We start from the raw sequence: 24,021 nt of genomic DNA on the forward strand, positions 1-24,021 counted from the left end.
CGCCCGCAGCCATTAGCCAGGCTCCCCCTGTAGCAGCCATTAGCCAGGCTCCCCCTGTAGCAGCCATTAGCCAGGCTCCGTCTGTAGCAGCCTGTAGCAAGGTGCCAGGTTCTGCTCTCTCCCTATCCAGGCGTCAAGCACCGAGGGCGCTGGTCCGCCGACGGTCTCCGAGGGCGCTGGTCCGCCGACGGTCTCCGAGGGCGCTGGTCCGTCGACGGCCTCCTGAGGCCCTGACTCGCCTGGGCCGTGCTCCGGGACGTCCGCCGGAGAACCTGACACGCCGGGGCCGTGCTCCGGGACGTCCGCCGGAGAACCTGACACGCCGGGGCCGTGCTCCGGGACGTCCGCCGGAGAACCTGACACGCTGGGGCCGTGCTCCGGGACGTCCGCCGGAGAACCTGACATGCCGGGGCCGTGCTCTGGGACGTCCGCCGGAGAACCTGACACGCCGGGGCTGTGCTCCGGGATGTCTGCCAGACTTTTTATTCTAAAACTCTGGTTTTTTGAGACTTTTCTGTTAGTTGTTAGTTCACCCTGTCTGGGTTGTTTTTGGTTCAGGTTTTGATTGGTCATTTTTGGATTTTGTTTCATCTGTTTGTCGGGTTTTTTTTGTATGGACTGTGTCCCTCCGTCCTGTAACCCCCGCCACCCACCCGGTCTAATCTGTTTTATTTTCGGTTCAAAGGACGTCTGGAATCCGTCCTTGAGGGAGGGGCTCTGTCACGTTCTGTTCTGGTTTATGTTTATTATTTGGTTAAAGTAGCTCTTTTCGTCCTTGGATTTATTTCCGTTTTTGGATTCTAGTTTAGCCCCTTTATTGTGTTAGTTATCTGGTCCCTGTTTTAGCTCTACTTTTAGTTCTGTGCTTGGTTTGTTTGGTTTTGTCTTAGGGTTATTTTCTAGTGTTCCTGTCTGCTCCCTTAATCACTCCCACCTGTCCTTGATTAGTTTCCCTCCGCTCACCTGTTCTATCAGCCTATTTAAACCTGCCTTAGTTCTCTGCTCCCCGTCGGTTCATCACACTTCATGCCAACACGTTTGTGCCTCCTCGTTTGTTTTGGTAAGAGCCCAGCACCTTGATCCTGTTTTGGTTAACCTGCTTCTGTTTATTCTGCCCAGTTCTGTTCCTGTCAGTGTATTGGATGTCTGCCTTACCCACTTTTTTGGATGTGGTTTTTGTTTATTTTGCACTTCAATAAATCCAGCAAAAGGAAACATTGTTTTGGCTGAATTCTGGGTTCTGCTCCACACCATTCATGACACAGAATGGTCTCCTGGTAGGAATCGCTCGGTTGAAGTCGAAATTTCGCTTTCAGATTTCTCGTTTTGGCTATCGCATGTAGAGCCGTAATCCGCCATGTTGAGATGAACGCTCCCGTTCTGACGTCACGACTTCCGGGTTGGAGGGCGCTTGAAAAGTGATCAGAATCTTTTACGATTTTCTCTTAAATATGAATTTTTTTAATTTAAAAATCAGTGGTATATTTATTTGTTCATATTTTGCTATATATATACGTAAGGTTAAGTCAAACTGACGGACGCTTCATAACCGGTTTAAGTTCCAGCTGCTTGCTCAGCCCATTTTGATTGTTTCTCGGTCTGCATTTCCTACTATGGTTAGTCTCCGTTTTCATCACTGCTTCAGGCCTGTCACTGCCTGTCACTCCTGGTCTGTCTGGTTCTGCCCTCATCTGATCAAGACCTGTTCTGTTCGCCTGCCTCATCTGCATTATTCACCTTTTCAATATACCTTTTAAGAACCAAACTCTGTTCTCTGGCTGGATATCGGGTTCTCCAGTATTATTAATTAACATTCCTATTAATTTTGGGACATTTTGCTACAGGTGGAAGGACATTAAATGGAGTAGTTGGCAGTTGATAAAAGTCCCTGGCTCTGAGGGAAGAGAGGGGAGAGGAGCAATAGGTAGCATTAAGGCACTGAAACGCAGCACATATAGTTCACAAACAATTCGAAATGAATAAAAAAGAAACTTATAAACAGACTAAGTGGTGTTTTCAACTGCATCTGGTTAGCGGATCTGTTTTCCGATCCAACGTGCAGCCATGAGTGGTTCTGAATGAAGTTTTTATTTGGCTGCTACTCTCCCCACTTGCCTCCTGCATACCGGCTTACCAGTGGTGACTTACTTTCACCACTGGTTAAGACCAAAATTATTTATAACTCTGATCAAGTGGTGTCGGAAGCATTTCAAATGTGGGGGAGGGGACACATCGGCTAGTGAAGGAGTAGCTAAAGTGCCGTTTACCAGCTGCACGCAGCTTTTTTCTCCATCCCCTTCAGCTCACGGTGACTTTACTAGTCTGTTAGGGTTCTCGTTTTAACTGCAGGTAGGAGAGCATTTTATTTTGGAAAACATTTTATTCTGAAAACTTCCACCACCACATCGGGACACGTCTGAAGTTCAATCCTCTCTACAGTTCAACTGAACCACTAGCATAACAACTACCCTCCGTGTCAGGGGGGGAATTTACCTTTTTTTTTTCTTACATGTCTTTTAATTACTGTAAAGTCTTCCTAGTAAAACACAGACATATCCACACAAATGTCTGAATCTTGGCTAATATAAACCACTACAAACACTGTTAGAACTATACACAGTTGAATCAAAAAGCAAATAAAACTCAGAAAAGCCATGACTCCATATCTAGGTAAAAGCTGATCACTTTACAACTGTTATAACCCCAAATGGCATCTCAGCTGTAGGGTTGTAACAGTGGGGTTATGAGCTCATAGACTGCTGAGGTATCAATTTTGTCCTCACTGAGGCTCTTTTGCCAGGGATTTACCTCTTGTCACATCCATCTGTATTTTTGCGAGGATTTTCTCTTCGGAGTGTAGCTGAAAGAAGCGTGAGACAGACAGGTGTGTTGTGTTTGTCTCTAGGCAACCATGATAATTTTGCTGACCTTATTTAACTTTGGTAAATTTTGGTCATTGACTAAATGTTGATATTTGTGTGACAGACATGTTTATCTGACATAATACGGAACAAATTATCTTGTATTGCTTCAAAACGGATGCAACATTAACCAAATAAAGGACAATTCCATATTGCACGGGACAGGTGACAACCTACAGCTAGTAGCTGCAGAGACATTAGGGGAAAACAACTGTCCTGTTGGGAAACTTTGACTTACTATTTGCTTCTTTGTTGGGAATCTTCTGATGTGTATATAGAGTCTGGGGAGGGATCAGGGGTTGCAAACATATTTTAAAATTTTCAATACCTCTTTATTGTTGCAGGTGTTTTCGCTTCGGAGTGTAAGGGAGTGTGGGAGGGGGAGTAGTGCTCATCTCTACGCAACCGTGAAAGCCGCGCAGGTGCAGGAGTCCTGCTTAAATCCCACCACCATAATTTTGCTAGCCATATTTCCTGGGTTTTATTCTGTTCATATTAGACTCAATGTTAATATGTGTGTGACAGACATGTATATCTGACATCTATAAAAAAAATCCAGAACAAATTGTTGTGTAAAGCTTCAAAATAGACACATCAATCAAATAAAAGACGATTCCATATTTTACAGGACGGATGACAACCCTACAGCTAACTGCACAGACATCACAATGGCTAAAAAACGGTCCTGTTGAGAAATTTTGACTTGATTTTTGCTTCTTTTGTGGGAATTATGTCTGGGGAGGGAACCGGTGTTGCAAACAACCATGTGATCCATACTAGTGGTGAAGTTACACTCAACAAAAATATAAATGCAACACTTTTGGTTTTGCTCCCATTTTCTATGAGCTCAAAGGTCTAAAACTTTTTTCACATACACCCATTGAGCATGTTTGAGATGCTCTGGATCGGCGTATACGACAGCGTGTACCAGTTCCTGCCAATATCCAGCAACTTGGCACAGCCATCGAAGAGGAGTGGACCAACATTCCACACGCCAAAATTGATCAACCTGATCAACTCTATTCATAGGAGATGTGTTGCAGTGCGTGAGGCAAATGATGGTCACACCAGATACTGACTGGTCCCCAGACCCCCCCCCCCCCAACAAAACAACACTGCACCTTTCAGAGTGGCCTTTTATTGTGGGCCGTCTAAGGCACACCTGTGCACTATTCATGGTGTCTAATCAGCATCTTGATATGGCACACCTGTGAGGTGGGATGGATTATCTCAGCAAAGGAGAAGTGCGCACTATCACAGATTTAGGCTGGTTCGTGAACAATATTTGAGGGAAATGGTGATATTGTATGTGGAAAAAGTTTTAGATCTGTGAGTTCATCTTATAAAAAATGGGAGCAAAACCAAAAGTGTTGCGTTTATATTTTTGTTGAGTGTACTTAGATTCCTCCAAAATGTTCATCTGTTCAGCAGTCATTCAGTTCATTTATTTATTCTTGGAGAAAGCAGCGTTGCAGTGAGATGTTGTGGGTAACTGGGAAAACACGGAGTGGAGTTTTAGATATATTAGTATTCTATCAATGAAGTGGAATGGATTCTTTCGGGAAGCAAAAGAAACAGTGCATGGGAATCAAATTTTTGTGAGGGTTTTTTTCTTTGCTTCAGCTCAGTTGTGTGCCAATGGCATATTCTTATGTGTTTAATAGGTCTATGCTTTTAACATGAGAGAGGTTGAGATTTGGGCTGCTGTCTTGCTGCAGCTTTGTTTGCAGCACCATGGACATTTCTTGGCACTTCTCGCCCTCCATACACCCCAGTCTCCTCTCCACCTCAGTAATCTTCTACACCTGTCAGCCACTAATCAAGGCAGAACTCATCACACCTGTCATCCTCCCTATTTAAGCTCCCTGCGTTCTGTCCTTCCTCGGCGGTTCGTTCTGCTAATTCCTGTTTACTTCTGCTAAACTTCTGCTACTGCTGCTTACCTCATCCAGTTCTTGTCCAGCCCGAAGTCCCTTCATCTCCGCCTGCCTGGTGTGGTTCTGGTTCTGTTCTCACTCCGGTCCTGCAAGTATTCACCTAGTTGTACTGCTTAATACTGCTGGTCAAGTTCTGGTTCCCAAGTCTCCACTCTGATGCAGGGACCCAGGAGGGTCCACCGCCTGTCAGAGACGCTGGGACCAAGGAAGGTCTGCCGCCGCTTGCACCCTGTAGCCCGGGTCTCCTGAAGCTTGTAGTCCGTGGTCTCCTGAGTCCCGTAGTCTGATCCTGTCCAAGTTCCGTAGTCTGATCCCGGGGCTGCCACCAGTGTCCTGTAGTCCTGTGACCTCTGTAGCCTCTAGTCCCGCAACCTCCGTATCCTGTAGTCCTGCGACACCTGTGTCCTGTGGCCCTGCGCTGCCCGTAGTTGGTAGCCGTCTGTCCTCCAGGGTACTCATACACCGCTGGACACACCAGACCGTGCTGCTTCATCAAGGTCGCCCTCCGCGACGCCCAGGTCTAGCTCTGCCTCGTTAGGGTCGCACTTTGCGACGCCCATGTCTAGCTCTGCCATAGAGCTAGAAGCGGGCATCAGGAAGACAGAGGCAGGACACAATGATCAAGGGGATATCCAGAGTCTGTGTACCGAAAACCAGTCAAGCCAGGTGATCAGATGAGCGGGAATGTCCAGAGCAGAAATCCAGGAGCAGAGTCAGAGTGTCAAACAGTCCGTAAACCAGCAGGCAATCCAAAATCCGACAGGGGCAAGGCAAGCTCAGGAAAACAGAAGACGGACAACGGATCGGATCACGGGCAGGCAGGCAGACAGAAAAATACTAGATAGAACTCACCGGAGACTTATAATGATCTGGCAATGGTGACCGGTCTGAAGGGTGCTTATATAGTGACTTATGCAGGTGGATCAGATGAGCGGGTAACAAGAACTGGGCGGAGCTAAGCAGGTGTGTGGAGTGAGTGATCAGACCAGGCCTCAGTGCCGAGATCCTGACAGAACTCAAATCAAGACTGAGACAGTACATAAACTATAACAGAAACCAAACAAGAAAGAATTCAAAACAGAACCTAAATTAAGGCAGAAACTCAAACTGTGACATTATGAGCAGAGATGTGTTGGCTAGGGGGTGGACTGTCACCTAAAACCATTTTGGCCTGCCAGAATGAGATTGTATGTCCCATCATCAATGTGTCTAAGCTTTAAAGTGGTACGCAAATTGTTATAAAACATTTCCCTCAAAAACAGACAACTACAAAAAGATTAGGAAAGAAACTGTCATGATTTGTCCTGATGAACCCAAACACAACCACACAAACAGAGTTTTGTGAGTTTTATTGAAGAGGGTTGGTTTGTGGTGGATGAGGACCAGATTATTTACCAGGCAGAAGCGGATGAATGCTGAGTGCAGAAGCTGGCAGACAGGAGGAAGCAGGAGGGTTGGAGGTGACCCAAGGCTAGCAGCAGAGCCTCGGAGCGGGATCCGAGTGGTGCTTGAGGGTGAGCTGCGAAACAGAATCTGAGCAGGACTTGGGGCGGAATCAAAGTGGGAGAAGAAAGCAGGGAGCAAAGTCCTTCATCGAGCAAAGATGAGAGACGAACCGGCGGTGAAGAGGAGACTGAGGAGGGTTTACATGGAGAGGCTGGCAGGTGGATTGAGTACGAGATGATTAGAGCTAGACAGGTGTAGATGATTAGGATTAATGGAGACCGAGCTGAGCTGAGGAAGAAGGTGCTGGAAACTTCCAGAGACAGGTAGGTCATGACAGAAACAGACAGAAAAGAATAACAAGGTCTAGCTGTGCTTCAAAACCAGAGAAGATAGTTTTAGGATAATACTGATAAACTGCAAAATACAAAGCCCAAGAAAAAATTGACAAATACATTTTGGAGTTACATGAAAGAAAAGATTGACTCGTTCGTCTTTTTATAAAAAAAACAAAAACAAACAAACAAAAAACCTGTCCAAATTACTATAATTGACAAAATAAATTACTCGTGGGTGGGGTAAATACTCATGGTGGTCCTAATTTTTTTATTTTTTTTTTATTTTGATACAATTATATTTTCAAATTTGGCTCTCAACAACTGTTAGAACCACTGTTATAAGTCATGTACTTTAATCATCATAAAAAGTTCTCAAGACTTTCTTGATGTTATGTTCAGGTAGTGCTGGACCCAAAATGCAGATAACCAGACATAGGGGAAGGAACAAATGAGGGAAACAGGTAGGGGTGGCCTGTCCGGACACAGAGGCAGGCAAGCTCACAGGGTAGCAGCTGGAGACGAGGGAGGTGGAAGGTGTGGCTCGGTTGTTGGGAAGCTGGTGTGGAGCTGGATCATAGAGAGAAAGAGCACAGGTAAGGTAGCTGTAGAAAATCCCAAAGTGGAAGAAATGATTGGCTTCACTAGAGAGGATGCTGGCCGATCTACCAACTAAGCAATGATCATCTGGCAGCGAGCACACAGGAGGCCAGGCTCTAAATACCGCTCCAGATGAAGATGGGTCTCAAGTGTGTGCAGCCAGCTCCTCCCCAAGCCACACCTATCGAAGAGATAACACAACCAAACCACACCCACACAGTCTCACACCACGCATGAGGGAACATGTTTTCTTTTACCGTTTGTGTCTTTTTGTCATTATCAGTTTGATTAGCTTCATTAGAAGCAAAAATTCACAGTTTGTTTATTAGTTTGCAAGGAGTACTTATGAGTAGACAGTAGAATGTTCGGCTGCTTTCCCTGCTTGGTATATGTTATGGGAGTTTTGAACCGATAACTGACCTCCCTGAGTTACTGAAGAGGGAGACGGTCGAGTGGATACAGTTCCAGCACTTTTATTGAGAAACAGAGCAGAGATTCACATAGTTGGGAAGTAAATCGCACCCCACGGTCCCGTTGCAGTCTGCGTCTGCCCTGTCTCTGCCTGCCTCGCTTTTCGGGCTTCCCCTAATACTGCACAGTGGCCTTGGTTTGAGACATAACAGAGACAGTCTATCATAGACAATAATCATTCTACGCAGCATTCAGCCTTGCACTCGGCAAACAGTGGAACTTATACACAGACATCAGGTCTCCAGGCCTCCTATGTCCGTGGTGTCCGTGGTGTGAGGCCATAGTGACTTCAGAATAATAATTCTTATAACATTCCTCTCTTTTTTTTTTTTTTTTTTTTGATGATGGCGTCGTCAGCATCAAGACAAAACAAGATGACCCATCATATAAAAATGTGAACAAAACACAGAGGAACCATTTCTGTAAACTCGTAAAGTGGGACCCAAAGGGTTCCCGTGTTGGAACCGGGCAGTGCTGGAACTTTTAGTCAGATGAACATGAATGCTTCATTTAGCTTTAACACACAAGATCAAAGATTTAGCTTTCATCTACAATTTAGGGTTCATCTAATTAAGTAAGGCCTGTGTTAGGTACCTATGCGCACATTATTTTAAATTTACATTAGACTATGGTAAGCTAAACCTGTTCAGTAACCAAGGTCGAATCCATCTACTCTTCCCCACCCTGAATACCCTCCTACTCCTTTCTCCACTCACCCCTACGATGGATAATAATCCACCACTCCAAACTTACAACACCAGGAGCAAAGGCAGGAGAGGTTCAGTGTGGGCAGGGGAACACCAGAAAACGCTACCCCCCCAGGGAGTAGTAAAAACCGGTAAGGCCCCCTTCCCAGGGAGATCTGCTCTCGGCCAATCTGAGCCTGAAAACCCTGTATTGAATCTAAGTGTTATCATTACCAGCTAATATTAAAGGATCTTTAGAGCCAAACAGATCCTGGTTCTTCCTATATCAAATCAAAAGTGCATAACTGGTTAAAGAAGTTAAGGAAGCCTTTAGGCTTTTCATGGCACAAGGCAGAAAATAATCTAATCGCGCTTAGGGTCTCTTCAGGCAACTCCTCCCATTGAAGAATAAGTAATCAGAGTTCTCTGGCTTCTTCATCCCCAGTCCTCTTCTTGGTTCCCCTCACAGGCTGGATGATTGAGCTGGATGGTAATAAGCGTTCAGTTCTGGTTGGGCAATGAGCATTTTATTTTGCATTTCTCTCTAATAAAACACTTTGTGAAGATGGTCTGCAGACACGAGTCCTTGTTTCCACTGGGGAACAGAAACAAGGTGTAATTAGTGTTCTTATCAAAAAACCCATTCATGTGTCATTTATTAAAAAACATCCTCCAAGCACTTTCACATTCAAGATATTTCTGTGCACAATTATTTAGCTCCCAGAGCTCTGCAATTTAATTATTAGTTAAAAGAGTAATCTTTAAGTTCAAATGTATCTGCAGTAAATTCATAATAATTCTTATGCTTGTTTTGCTAACCCAGCTTACTCTTTCAATCCTTGGTTGTTACACCTGTAAACTGTAGATCAGAGGTGTAAAAGCAAACACCCCTTTCATATCACCACCTTAAAGCTTATTGTGAGGCAAAAATTATTTTTCCGATTGCAATTAGGTTCAAACAGCTCTAAATTAAACTCATCTCCTAATAACCTGTTGTTAGTCTACTGCATCTCTTGCAAGCCATGCAGCTAGAATTTGCATTACCCATTTCTTTTTTGAATCACTGCTGGTGTACATATGCATGGCTTTCAAACATGCATTGCAGAGAGAGCAGATTATACTGTTAATAACACAAAACATGATTTTTCAGGTAAAGGGTTTTTTATTCTCTGTGTGTGTGAGAGATCATATCGTCTACTACAGGTGAAACACTTGTCATTAAATATTGTGATTTTAAAAATAAAGCCAAAAAAAACCCTGACTGCACTATATTTCTTTTTCAAGTTTCTCTACGAACAATTAACTTCAACTACATTTTAAAGACACATGTTAAAGCTTAAATATCCATGATGTATTTCAAAACAGAGAATAAACTTGCTAGCATGAAGTTACCACTTCAGTGATATTGTGTCGCAGGAAAAAAACATCAACAGGCACAAGACATGACTTTATTAAAGACTGTAGCAACAGACATAAATTCAGATAATAATTGGGAACTAAAGTCAGTCCAGTAGAAATTTGTGTTGTAATACAATATGTGTCAGTGTCAAGAAAACAGAAGAGAAGGCAGTGCGGAATCCAAAATGCCATTGTAAGTGAGGTCTGTGTCATAAGCTTCTGTTGTTTTGGATTTTGTGTCTTGTTAAATTCTGTTTTGTGTCTTCCTCAGTTACCTGCCTTTGAGTCTTCCCTCAGGTGATTAGTGTTTTGTTGATTGTTCTCACCTGTTTGTCATGTAGTGTGATTATATCCCAGTTTTATTTAAGTTTGGGGTTTCTGTGTCTTCCTCGCTGGATTCTTCCATTTTTTCCAATATTATGTTGTTCCCTTCCTGACACCTGCATTTTCTTGTTTATTGTCAGCTTCCCAGTTTTCATCATCAAATTGCATCCTTCTTTAAGGGTCTGCACTCAGGGTCCTCATCAACATAATAACATAACGGTATGTGACACACAGTCACTTTACCAATGAAGACTTTAAAACACTGATGAAACATAATTTATTTTATTGCATTTTAAACGTATTGGGTTTTCAGGCATGCTGTATACTTGGCATTCACTTTAATAAGGTTTGAGACTATGACTCAGTACTGGCAAATGGCTTTAGGTAAATGACCCAGATCTGTATCATGGACAACAAATCTATATGGAAACATTCCTGATTTACACTATAACTTTCTTCTCAGTTTAACTGAGAAAAACATTCCAGCGCTATGCATTTTTATGACATCTCTAGCAAAATGTATGTATAATATATTTATAATCTTCATTCAGAGGAGGTTGACAACCTGTCATGTATTAGTTTCGCTGAAAGTTTCAGTGTCACGTGTTCTGCTGGACCAAAAGCGGGGTGCATTCCATTTACTCTATATCCATCCCTCATACTTATTCAGGGAAATGCAACATTTAAAGACAGGATCTGCAATTATTTACATTTTATGACATTTCTAGCAAAAGTATGCCTAATATTTCCATAATATTATTTCAGGAAGTGTGCCCTAACTCTAACCCATTTGTTAAGGCTGTTTCAGTGGAGGCTGCTATCTTTTTAGTCTTCAAAACTTTTATTGAAAAAGATAAGAAATACTGACCCACAGTCTGTTCAAGAGTCATCAAGAACATTAATCAACACACAATAATGTCTCAAAGTGCCATGCTATATTATGTATGCATAATATAGTTCTGACTATATTATGCATACATTTTAGTAGAGATGTCATCAAAATGCATAGAACTACAATGTTTTTGTTAAATAGTGATTTTTATGAATGTGGAAGTCTGTGCTTGTCGGTAATGTAACTAGCTGCATCCTTGGCAACCGTCTAGCAATGTGGCGTGACTACTTCACGTCTTTCTGAGACGCACTGAAATCTTTGCCGAAACTAATAAAGTAATGGTTGTCTACCTTCCCTGAATGAAGCTTATAATATACTATCCATACTTTTCACTAAAGATGTCATCAAAATGCATACAACTGCAGATGTTTTGGTTATTTGATTGAATATTTGATTGCTCATATGATTGAATTTGACTTTGTAAAGTGCCTTGAGATGACATGTTTCATGAATTGGCGCTATATAAATAAAATTTAATTGTATTGAAATTATTTTCATATGTACCGGAATCTCGATGACACTCAGTGACATATGTAGGAAAAGTCACTTCCTCACATCTTTTTGACGAAATCTTCTGCGGAACTAATAAAGGAAAGGTTGTCTACCTTCCCTGAATGAAGATTATGAAAATAATATTCATACTTCTCGCTAGAAATGTAATCAAAATGCAGTTAAAACGGTTGTTTTGCTTAAATGGTTTCCACAGGCAACGGCAGCCATGTTCTTTTTACATGGGGGAAATTCAAAAGTCATGTGGTTTCAAGCCAGTGTAAATCAAAAGGCCAATTAAAACGTAGGACGGACACATATTGAGGAGCCAAACTGTGACGTTTACCCCTGTGGTCTAATATGGATATTACATGTTTTTCAGTGAGACTGGGTTGCCAGGTTATATTCTGCCTGTTACCCAAAGACCTCTGAAGATAGTTAGTGGATTAATTGATGTATAAACTTTATTCTGGCATTTGGCAAATAGAAATTAATTTCATAATCCAAACTGACCTAAAACAGTAGTCTTCATATATAACCGTGAGATAAATAAGGAGTTGTATTTTTGTATAGTGAATGTAAATATGTGGTTTGAACTGTTATTCTGTATTTATGCATGAAGGTAAGATGACAGAGTACCTCTCCTTCTGTTTTAGTTCAAAGCAGACACAGCTGTAGATCATGTCTAATGGTTGTTTTTCTGCAGCTGTAAACCTTCACTGAGTTTTTGGACCATAGAACCACGTAGTGCTTCCCACCAGTCTTCAGGGTAACTTGCTACCTTCTTTCAGGCAAACACCTAATACCACCTAAATTATTTCCTTCTTTTGTAAATACAATTCCATTTCCTCTCTTCTCTGCCTCTGATTTCCCTATATCCCTACTATATTCCTCATTTGTACTTGTGTGTGTGTGTTTATATATATATATATATATGCTTACTAACTCATATTATCCCTCCCTCCCCTCTTTCATCATGGGTTACCACCCCCTCATTTCTGAGCTGGAACACTCCGCCAGTTCAGCAGTCACTGCTGGCTCGACACTGTGATTTTGAGCCTTCCAGAAAGCATGTGTCTGGTATTTGGAGCAGCCGGGGAGAGGCAGAGGCAATGTGAGACCCGTCGGTCGGTGACTGTTGATGCTAGTTGAAGCAGCAGATATTTATCATGTCTTCTGTGCCCCGACTACATGGATGGTTGCATGTCTCTCGTCTGTGTCTCTGTGTGTGTGAACAGAGGTAGGCAACAGCAGCCAGCAGAGGGAGGGGGAGTGAGAAAAACGGGGATTACATCATTGTTGTAAAACTGGTGACTTTTCTCATCAGACTGCAGGGGGCTCTCTGATTCTTTCTGTTCTATTATTTGTCTGGTGTTGCCTTCCTTTTGTTCCCTTTCTGTCAACCATCAGTGTCTCTTTTCTCTTCCTATTTTTTTCCTTGAAGGGCTTTGCTGGGGAATAACTTCCCCACAGCATCAGTGGGAAGTAAGCGTGTCGTGAGCCATAGGGCTCTCTGGGTATTATATTTAGAAACCTGGCGGATATTCTTGTCTGTGGTGACAGTGCTCCTCTGGGCTCATATAGATACTTGAGGAACAGTGTGGGCTTCAGGGCTTCAGGATAGACATGCTGTAGGCCCTAAGTTGTTGAAGCCATCCAACTTTCCCACCTCCCTCAATCATTTGCTCAGCTGCTCATTTTCTCTTTCTCGTAGCGCTTTTTTCCAGCTTCACAGTGACAGCATCCCATGCTCAGCTCTTCTCCAGTGGCTCCAATCTGCCTGACGTCATCCAGTCACTTCGGTCTCTCACCTGTCCTGTTTCCCACGCTCAGCCTCACTTATATTTCCCCTCTATTGCTCTGGTAATAGCGTTCCCCTCCTCCACTCAGTCACCTCATCTTTCATGCTTATCACCCAGTGCATAATGAAAAGCTCTCCTCCCTGACCTGAGTGAGGCACCACACTGTTCTGCCTGTCCTCTAATTTCTGGATCAACAAAAAGGTTTTAATTCCTCTTCCCTCTTTTTTGTCCTCTTTTATTTACACAATTGTGAGCTCTTTTTCCCTTTTTCTTATTCTAAAGGGGGGTCTGATGGCTGAATCAAACACCAGTTGGATTTATGATGCAGAGCAAAAAGATTTATTCAGATTACTTTCAAGCCTTGCAAGGAAGGAGAATGAGCATAAAACATCTTTGTTCTGATTATTCTGATTAGAGAAAAATAAAATTGATAAAAATGTATGAGCCATACATCGTTGTAAGACAGAACAATAATCTTTAAACCTCATTGTTAGAAAACTGCAGCAAGAAGTGACATCGGGGGGGGGGGGGGGGTTACCAAGTGTCAATAATAACCATTAGATGCCATCTACAAGCCAACCAGTTTGGGAGTGAAGACAGAAAAATGTGGCTTCTCTGTTCAACTTTACAAACACAAACATGCGGCTTTATCCCAACTCTGGGGGCTTTAAGTGGAACTGTGGGATTTGCTCAGGTGAGACTAAGATTAAGCTTTAAAGCAACAAACTCTCCATGTAAGTTTAGTGGGAAAGTACTTCATTCTCACAGATATGTGGTATGGTGAAGTACCAGTGATGCTGTGAGCCTGTTTCTTTTCTGAAGGCTACAGGAGCCTTATTAGAATGTGTGACATCGTTAACTCTTTGAAATACCAGGGTATTTTAAATAAAAATCTATTGAACAAATCTGACCATATCTATTACTTGTAAGTCAGTCAGAAGGTTTTACTTCATAAAGTGTCTGAAAATCTACCGATCTCAACGTTGTTCCATCTTTATTTTTGCAATCTAAAGTCTGGGTTTTAATGCAAAGCAATTAGTGAAGAGTGAAGCTAATAAATGCACAGAATGGACAATTCTCTTAGTATGTAAGATATGCTTTTGTTTTCTTGTTTTAGTGTTAGTAGTTGCAATGCTTTATACATCATTTATTCTCATAGAAAGGTGTAGATTTTTCTTCTAAAGTAATATTGAACTGCATGGCTTGTTTTGATTTGGCTGCCTGTTCTCTATTATTTCTCATGATAAATGTTTCCTTTGACTTCAGCTACACTGAAAGAATCTGGACCAGTCATCAAACCCCAGCAATAGACCTAGACTATATAAATGTTACTCTGTGCATATTTTTAAGTTATTAGAAAATAGTAATGGCATAAGTTGAAACTTGTTACACAAGGTAGAAATAAAATTTTCACACGTGAGTTGGTTTTGCCTTTTTAAAATAAATGGCACATAAATATTGTGCCATTTATTTTAAACTCTCTCCTAGTAACAATTACATCTGTTACTACTTCCTTAAACAGTGCACCGATGTGTGACGTTTACTTCCTCCTTTTGTTAATCTTTGCATGCGAGTCACTTTGGGGTCTTGAACCGTTCCGATACAAGTCTGATGGCAGTCCGATCTAAGTAGTATGAATGACCACGCAAGGAATCAAATTTCAACAAAAACCATCAAGAATCAAGGGTCCTTGTTGACATTATGTAAAAATAATGTCATTTGGTGAGACATTGGCTCTGAATTCACATGTGACAGAAAGACAAAGACATCCATGTAAAAACAAAGAATAAGCATTAATAGAGGAGACCATCAAAATACAAAACACAATATGAAAAAAGCTAAATTTAAAGTTAAGCTATTCAGCCGAAGGAACTACTCATCATAATGGAAAAATACTGTGCAACTGAGAATAGATAATAAGACATATTCAGATAAAAAGTAAAATGTTCAAGTTGAATACCAGACAGTTCATGAGAAGTTAGAAAATGTGCAACTAGTCCTTAGCATCCGATGAAATTAAAAAAGACCCGCAGTGTGAATGTAGCCCCTGTTTGTTACTGGGTTCTTTTTTTCTTTTTGCTTCCTCCTTGTCCTTTGCTTGTGTTCCGTGCTTTGTTCACCTCATCCTGATTCTGTAAGTTTATTAGTTACTTCTTTAAATTCATCAGGCTGCTCCCCAAGCATTTGTCTGGACTTTGGTCCTAAACCTGACACCATGACAAGTTGTGCTAGTTAGAGCCACTGATTGGGAAACTCTAAACTCCCTCTGGAGTCTTTTCCACATCCACCATGGAGGAGACCCCCAGGAAGATGGTAAAAATATAATTTAGAATCTCCATGATCATGTTGCCTTTGTTTTAAATTCTCACTAGAACCTGTCTTAAACCTACTGCTCCCTCACACATGATGTGCTATTGCCTCTTCTTCTCATAATAATATACAGTATTCTGCCTTGAATAATTGAGGGCTAATGGCAGCAAAACTACAAACATATAACAAATGCTCTTCTTGTATTCTCTTATATCACTGCCATTAAAAGAGAAACTGAAATACTACTACTTTTATAACAGATTATTTTTCCACTCAGATACACTTAACATGTTCTGTTTTGCATTGCGTTTCACATGAGATGGTCATTGTTTGTGAAAAACAGGCTCCCGCATTCTTAAACGGAAGAACTATTTCCAGCTAAGTCAGTATTTGTGTGAAATTAAGACATTGTAAGAGTTTAGAAAATAGACAATATTTATTTCTACCTGAGTCCTGCTCTGAGTAGCTGACAGCTTCAGTCTCCGATAATTGTAATCTGTATTATGTAAAATGAAGATTTAAAGGGAGTTATCGACTGCTCTTAATGATAGCATGCTAAATGTACTGTTTTCATAGTGTGTGTCACAAAGAGTCACTTGCTACATATTCTGTGGGATTTAATTGGGAATAAAACTGATGTGCAGAGTAATTTAAACCTGAGCAGCACACAATATTGGAGATTTACACAAATGCTGTTTTGAGACAAGCTGTGCTCCATGAAAGGTAAATGAATTTGTCATTGTGCCATGAGCCTGTTCTCTAAAACCGAGAGACTTCCCAGGCTTCCTCACACATCTGCTGCAATAACCAGACACTTACAAGTGGTTTTATCAGCAACCTTTTCCCTTTCTGTAATCACCAGATCCTGCCCGTGTGGTAAACATGCCATCTGTCATTTATGTGGCCATTGGTCTCCCAGGCTTCATCCGCTGTCCAGTAGATGCCAACCCCCCCCTAACTCTGGTTAAGTGGAAAAAAGATGGTCTCCCTCTACGGATAGACAAGGTGATGCAGTTCAACTTTGGACATATTCATTTAAATCCATCCTGGTTCTATTTAAAGCTTTGAGGAATTTAGTTTTTTATTCACGTCTTACATGTTTTGTATAACATATTCAGGGTTTTTGTAGAAAATGTGCACCCAATAAACCATTGTGCCTCTTTTTGCTGTCAATGGATTCTCCTCTCACAGTACCCTGGTTGGAGCCAGATGGATGATGGGAGCATCCGTGTTGCAGAGGTGACAGAGGACTCTCTTGGCACCTATACCTGCATGCCTTACAATGCCCTGGGTTCCATGGGATGGTCTCCTCCTGCTCCCCTGGTGCTAAAGGTAAGCACACTTAAATTGCACAACACCTGAGATTCATGCATTATTTTACTTACATTCTGGCTGTTTTGCCATGGCCAGGACCCTCCAAAATTCTCTGTGGTTCCTGGAGGGGAGTACAGACAGGAGGCTGGAAGGGAACTTGTCATTCCCTGTGAGGCAGAAGGAGATCCCTTTCCGAATATCACATGGAGGAAGGTACTACCCTCACACCTTACCGTAGTTACAGTTTACCAACCTGTCTTGGAGTTCTTATTAATCAGTCCCCTATACATGTAGGACTTTAGGGTTTACTGTTGGGATCTCCTCACATTGGAACATCAGATAACTCTTGATGCTTGTCCCTGTTTCTTTAGGCTTTAGGATTTTGTATTGCATGTGCATCTTGTTCATTCATTCTCATTTTTTCCTTGGCTGGGGTGGACTGCAGGTAGGGAGGCCCAGTAAAAGCAAGCACAATGTTCTGCCTCGGGGCAGCTTACAGCTGAAGTCACTCACAAAGGATGACCACGGGGAGTGGGAGTGTGTCGCCACCAACGTTGCCACAAGCATCACTGCCAGCACGCATGTCCAAGTCATAGGTACTTTAGTACATTCCAATCATGTTCAAAACGTCAAACATAAAGTAGGCCTAATTTGAAAAACTAAATACACTCCATGATTTAATAACCTGCTGAATCTCTTAACAGGAATAATCTGCAGTTGTTTTCTGTATGACTTTAACAGTACCTCATTTTGTGGAAGAATCTATTTATCGTGGCTTTTGTTGTAGGCATTTGTTAATGATCAGCTCTCACAGGTTTTATCACAGCATTTCTGTCCAGTTAAGGTCTGGAGTTTTGCTGGGCCAGCACAACACCTTAATTCTTGTCCCAGCACATCTATTCTGCTGTAGATGTGCTGTTGTGTTTGGGACCATTGTCCAGTTGATGACTCAGTTTCTGCCAAGCTAAAGCACACAATTGACTCTAGAATACCTTGATGTACAGATTTGTAGTTGACTCAGTGACTGTAAAGTGCCAGGTCTCGTGTCTGGAAATCATCAGCCCTCCACCACAGTACGTAGCAGTTAGTATGAGGTGTTTGTGCTGATGAGCCATGTTTGGTTTTCTGCTACTTTGGCATGGCATATTTTGATCAAACAACTCCACTTTGTTTTCATCTTTACACAAAAAGCTGTGGTTCTGAGATCTGTGTACCCAGTGCATGGACTTGTAGGTATTTACTCTTTGTCTCCTCTGGGGAGATTGGCAAACATCTTAAACAGTTTCCATTTGGCGCAGTAGACTGGTGGATCACAATGTTTTCTTTTTGCAAATGGCCTTATTACCCTTGCCAAGTTGATGGCCAGCAACATTTGCTTCTCAGGTCATTGCTGATGCCTTTCCTTCTTGGCACACTTACATATATGTGACTACATAGATAATCTGGCAAACTTTGTTTTTTCATGAATGTACGTTGGGCTACTTGGCATCTTAACCTCCTTGTGATAGGCTCACAATGAATAGGTTTGGCAGGTGAACTGAGTGACTCCACTGTTGCGGGGTCACTCAATGACTAATATGCCCTTCTAACAACTGCTTGCTGTTTCTACAGGCACAAGCCCCCACGCCCCCACCAGCATCCGTGTCGCAGCCTCCTCCACCTGGGCCAACGTGTCCTGGGAGGCTAGCTATGATGGAGGCTTCCAGCAGACATTCTCAGTCTGGTACGGCCATGTGTGAGTCATCCCAGCATGCTTTGCTTCCTGCTTTTTCTTCTTCCATTATGTCCTTATTTTGTTGCTGGATATGTCTTTTCTAGGGTTACGTTCAGAGCAGTTGTAAAACCGCAGAAATGGGAAAGTACATGGAAATCCAGTTTCAGTGAGTTTTTAAGCCAAAAACAATCATTGCAACCTAACTGAACATGACCCAACTCTATCCTGCTGTTATCGCTGCATTGCTCTGCTTGACCGTTTAAAAAGGCCTCAGTTGAAAAATTTGTTGTAATTAATACCTAATACATTAGTACATTTTGTGATATGATAACTTATGCATACAGTCTGGGGAGCAAAATTTTCACTAGATGAAATTAATTTTGCACAATTAAGAGCAGTCGATGTTTACTTTGCATTTGACATCATCCTCTTTGCATAAGCTTTTATTATTTGTGCTCTTAAATTTCGCTCAACTGCGAGTAAAGGAATAATGTTTACAACCACAGCTTTTCCTGAATCAATTCTCAGAAAGGAGTACAAATAAGGGATTTCACTGTAAGCCATTGTGGTACCAGCTCAGTGTTCATTCACCAATTCCTTCACTAATTACTTGATTAACTTTTACAAATCTCACCCACTTTCAGGTTTTTTGGGACAGTGCTCATCTCATCCTTTATCGTATTGCCAGTAAGCCTACACATGGCCATTCAACAATTTCTTCTTTGTCTACAATCAATTGGATTTCTGTTTACAGCAATTGACAGTGGCATGCAGTTGTTCAATACAACATGTCAATACTCATTGTGTTAGTGCACATTTAGTTTTATAAAGGATTGCCCCAAATACTCTCATAATGTCTGAAAGTTACGTTCTGAATTCCTATTGATATTATTTATATTACAACTTGTAAGTTTTGTAGGTTTTCTTGCACCAAAATAAAATGAAATAGACCTTTCCAAATCAATCCCAGCTGTTTCCTGATGTCATAAAACCGAGTGTTAAACCAGTTTTAGCTGTGCAACTTTTGAAGGTCAGTGTTGCATACCAGATTCAGTCTCAAGTTGTGAGGTTAGGTTTGAATTTATTGTTAACTATAACAACAGAGCGCATCGATATGAATTGCTATTATACATTTTTTGGTTTGATCTGTATTTTATTTGTTGTTGTTTTTTTAGATGGCAGACGTTGGCACCTAAATGCTCCTTGCTCTGATTAGCTTTTAGCTTGACTCCCTCAGGAAATGTTCTCCTGAATTCTCTCTGCTTAAGCGCGTGTCGACTGCTGTCTGTTGCAAGTAATATACTGACAGCCCTCAAGTAACCCACAAAACCCCTAAAAGCAAACAAAAATGTTTCATGGAAATTTGACATTTATTTGAGAACACTTATGTATTCCTGCTTGACAGAGAAGAGATAGTGTGAGAGAGTAAACAGAGTAACTCTTCTATATACCGGGCAACCCAACAATGAGCAGAACAGGATTTAATTGATCATTTATTTAACAGTTACAGTCCAGCCTGAACCCTCTCTACATTCTTGGCATGAAACGTGAACAAAACATTTTGCTTAGCAGTCAGAGTGGTAAATAGCTCACACATTATTGCTGCCCCAAAGCCGACATGTGTGGTGGACAGGGACTCAATGTAACTTCAGTGTCTTTGAAATCTGAATGTCCATCAATTAAGCTGTACAACAATATAAAGAAGCAAAAAATGTAAGTCTAGTTTCCCAAATCCTTCTATACAAGCTCTTAAACTACCAACTTTGTACTACAGTATGTATAGCTTTTATTATGTGGTAGTATATAACAAACAATTCATAAGACGTTATGGTAGAGGCAGTGCACAATAAGTGGTTTTAAATAACCAAAAAAGAAAGCTATTTAAAGTATGTGGTGATAGGGGAGATAATTCCTGATTCAGCCGTGCTATAAAAAAATCATCAGAATCCTTATTTCATTCTGATCACTGCAACCCATCATGTTTTATTAATAAAGTGAAGTAACCAGACAGCAGAACGAATAGGAAAACAGGCAGACAGTGGCTTTAATTAAAGATATTCATACTGACAGCAAGCCTGTGTGATCAGTACTCAGATGGCCTCTGTCTCTACAGTCCTGCTGTCATTTAGATGGGCCTTTAAACTTCAGTGGTTAGTTGCTGTGGATGCATTTCTACACAGCTGACGCAATCATTCTGCACAATAAAAGATATACAGTGACTTGCAAATGTGTTCATACCCAAATAACTTTGTCTAATTGTTCATGTTACAATGATGAAATTCAATGTAGTTTTTATTAGAATTGTATTTGTTGAAACAACAAAATTAGGGCATAATTGTGAACTACAAGTAAAAGGATACATGGTTTTGTAAAAGTCTCCCTCAGTCAACACTTAATGGAGCCACATTTAACTGCAAGTATAGCTGTAAGTCTTTTGGGTTGTGCATCTGCAAGATTTGGACATGTTGAGGAGGACATTTTTTTTACACAAGCCTCAAGCTCAGTCAGATAAGATGGACAGTGACATCAATTGTCATGTCTTTCCACAGATTACTTATTAGATTTAGTTCAGGACTTTGATTGGGCCATTTTAATACATGAATCTGTTTTGATTTAAACCAAAAAGACAGATAGCACTCCCTTTACAGATAATGTAGATTACTGTGCAGTTGCATGAACGTGTCAGACGAACATTCCCTGAGAATTAAAAAATTGTGGAAATAATCATTAGCAAAAATTCAAATCCTACAGTTGAATGTCCAAGTTAACTGATGTTTGAGACAAAAAGACCGACAGCAGTCAGTTTACAGGATGATGTACGAGAATGCTGTACAATTAATTAAAATTTTCAAGTTAAAGAACTGTGCAGTTTGCATGGATGTCCAAACAGACATTCCCTAAGAAACTAAAGTGTGCAAATAAACATCAGCATGCAAGAGACAGTGGGCTGGTGGTTTCTTTGATTTTCAGCAGGGGGTAATAACCCTCACAGCTTTGGGAAAGAAGCTGTTTTTAAGTATATTAGTTTGTGATTTAATGTTCCTGAATAATTTACTTGATAGAAGTGCGATAAACAGTGCATTGCTGGGGGAATGGGATCTGTGGCAATATGTCTACCCCCTTTTCGTGCAGCATAAACCTTGCAGTATAAACCTCGCCCAGATCTTGTAGACAACATCCCACAATATTGGAACTTCTCCAAAAGGGTCATACTTTAAGTACCAGACGGATATTTCTTTTCTATAGATTTTCCCACCTGAGCCATGGTTTTCTGCAGCTCCTCTAGGCATTACTATGGGCCTCAGTTCTGCTTTTCTGATTAATGCTCCCTTGTCAGTTTAGGTGACTACACATGTTTTGCTAGGTGACCTTACCATGGCATAGTTCTTTTCTTTTGGATTGAACAGGTGATATCTGCTTGCCACTCTTCTGATTTTTATTGGTAAACATTTTTTTAAGTATAATTTTCCCTCTACTTCCACTTTATGCCCTACTTTGTGTTGGTCTGTATTATAAGATCGCAGTGAAATGCTTTGGAATTTGTAGTGGTAATACCACAAAATGTGGTCAAGAGGTATGAATACTTTTTCAAGGTACTGTATTAAAATACACTGCAGAAATGTAATCATTTTCAATAACACGTCGTTAACATTTTTAAAAACTGACCTTTGAGCAAATTTTGTTTCTTTTGCACCAGTGGCCCGAGAAGTACGATGACTTCTGCATTTCTTTGCAATAAATAAATGTATGAACCAAATATATTGCATGTGTGTAATTGTCTGCTTTAATTGGTGATGAAGGGCATTCAGTGTGAATGTATGGCATGGCCAAATGGCAAATTGCAAAGCTGAACGCAGCATGAGTCTGATTCCATTATGCGGATACCATGTTCTGAACAATCAGAAATGTGTCATAATATGAATTTTTTACTGGAAAGTTTAAATGATTAACAGGTATCGAGCAAAAGGGATTGTTTGCTTAGGCATCTGCTAGCTGAGGCAAAGCCCAGCAGTCTTAGGGGCTGAGACACCAACTTAGTATAAAAAAGCAGGGGCCATGCTGTGCTTCTTCTTGTAGTAATTCATTGCGTTTCCTACCCTTGCTACCCTTGAAAGTAGCCCTGAAAGAATTTTGGGCTTTTTATTCAACCATGTGTTACTTACCAACCTAGCCATGCTCCATCTTCAGATGGGCTTATTCCTGTGCCTATTGACCAGGACAACTGCTGTTAGCCATACATGTTTATAACAGTGTATACAAGACATCCATGTTGAATTTTGTATTCAGGGGTGAGGATGTTCTGATCTCTGATCACAGAGCTGTACAAGTGGAATGCACCAATAGAGTAGGGTATATCCAGATCCACTTTCCCTTACCTACACAAAAGCTATAGCCATGCATATGACATTGTTCAGCTATTTTCTGTTTCTCCCTTTATGTAGTTTTTTCTGTGCTACAATTTCAGTGTAAACATTCTCTTCTTGTAGAGGAGTTTTTAAAGGCATTATGTGTTAGGGACAATAAATACCAAGACAGTTCCATTATTTTACTGTCCACTTCCTGTGTCATGTTTGTCCTGTTTGCCCACTCACATCTCACTTTGGCTTCTGTTCAGGCTGAAGAGGGAGCGTTTAGGTCCACACGATTGGGTTTCCATACCCGTACCTGGGGGTCAGGACTGGATGGTGGTGCCAGGCTTGGAGCCAGAGACAACATACCAGTTTAGTGTCCTGGCTCAAAATAAGCTTGGCACAGGCCCCTTCAGCGAGGTTGTCACTGTGAACACTCTAGGTGAGTATACTCACCAATCACTTAATGGGAAGGAACACTATGAATTTGCAAGGTAGACCAGCAGCACTTTGGTTACCTAAACTTGAGCTAATTACCAGTGGACATGCTGCATTTTTTGGGCCACAGGGCTCAGTGTAAATATTAATCAGTAACTGTTGAGAAATTACTAAATCAGGTGAAAAATCAGTATGCTTGTTAAAATCAACATTTCTCCATATTTTCATTTGAATTGTTGCAATAATGCATTACAGCTAGGGGTGTAAGTCCCCATCTTTATTCATTTGTTTAGAAGATAATAAGATGTTTGCCAATATCACAAAGTCTGTCATGATATAATTTACATTAAATTCAAGTCTGCAATCGTTATGATGTGATATCATCTGCCCATCTAACACAATTATTTAAATTGATATGAACTCACAAAAACAAAAACAAATAGGATTTCACCATTCTATTTCTAACCTTTTACAAGCACCAGGCATTTAAATAAAAAGCAGCATTCTTATACTCATAAAAAATGGTAATAATAGATCACTTGTTCACTATTGTCTTGTGCCATGTGAATTTCAAAATAAAAGTGTATCTTTAAGATAT

General features: G+C 41.1%; 1 protein-coding gene across 1 annotated transcript in view; it reads left to right on the forward strand.

Moving 5' to 3' along the window:
* Positions 1 to 24,021, forward strand: part of igsf9bb (immunoglobulin superfamily, member 9Bb) — a 264,759-nt gene that overhangs the window by 178,462 nt on the left and 62,276 nt on the right. The window contains exons 12-17 of the mRNA XM_036143535.1: positions 16,471 to 16,613; positions 16,800 to 16,940; positions 17,019 to 17,135; positions 17,368 to 17,518; positions 18,534 to 18,657; positions 23,252 to 23,427. Of these exons, the coding sequence (XP_035999428.1) occupies positions 16,471 to 16,613; positions 16,800 to 16,940; positions 17,019 to 17,135; positions 17,368 to 17,518; positions 18,534 to 18,657; positions 23,252 to 23,427 (852 nt within the window). The remainder of the gene's footprint in view (positions 1 to 16,470; positions 16,614 to 16,799; positions 16,941 to 17,018; positions 17,136 to 17,367; positions 17,519 to 18,533; positions 18,658 to 23,251; positions 23,428 to 24,021) is intronic.

The sequence above is a fragment of the Fundulus heteroclitus genome, chromosome 11 (genome assembly GCF_011125445.2).
Source record: "Fundulus heteroclitus isolate FHET01 chromosome 11, MU-UCD_Fhet_4.1, whole genome shotgun sequence".
NCBI lineage: Eukaryota > Metazoa > Chordata > Actinopteri > Cyprinodontiformes > Fundulidae > Fundulus > Fundulus heteroclitus.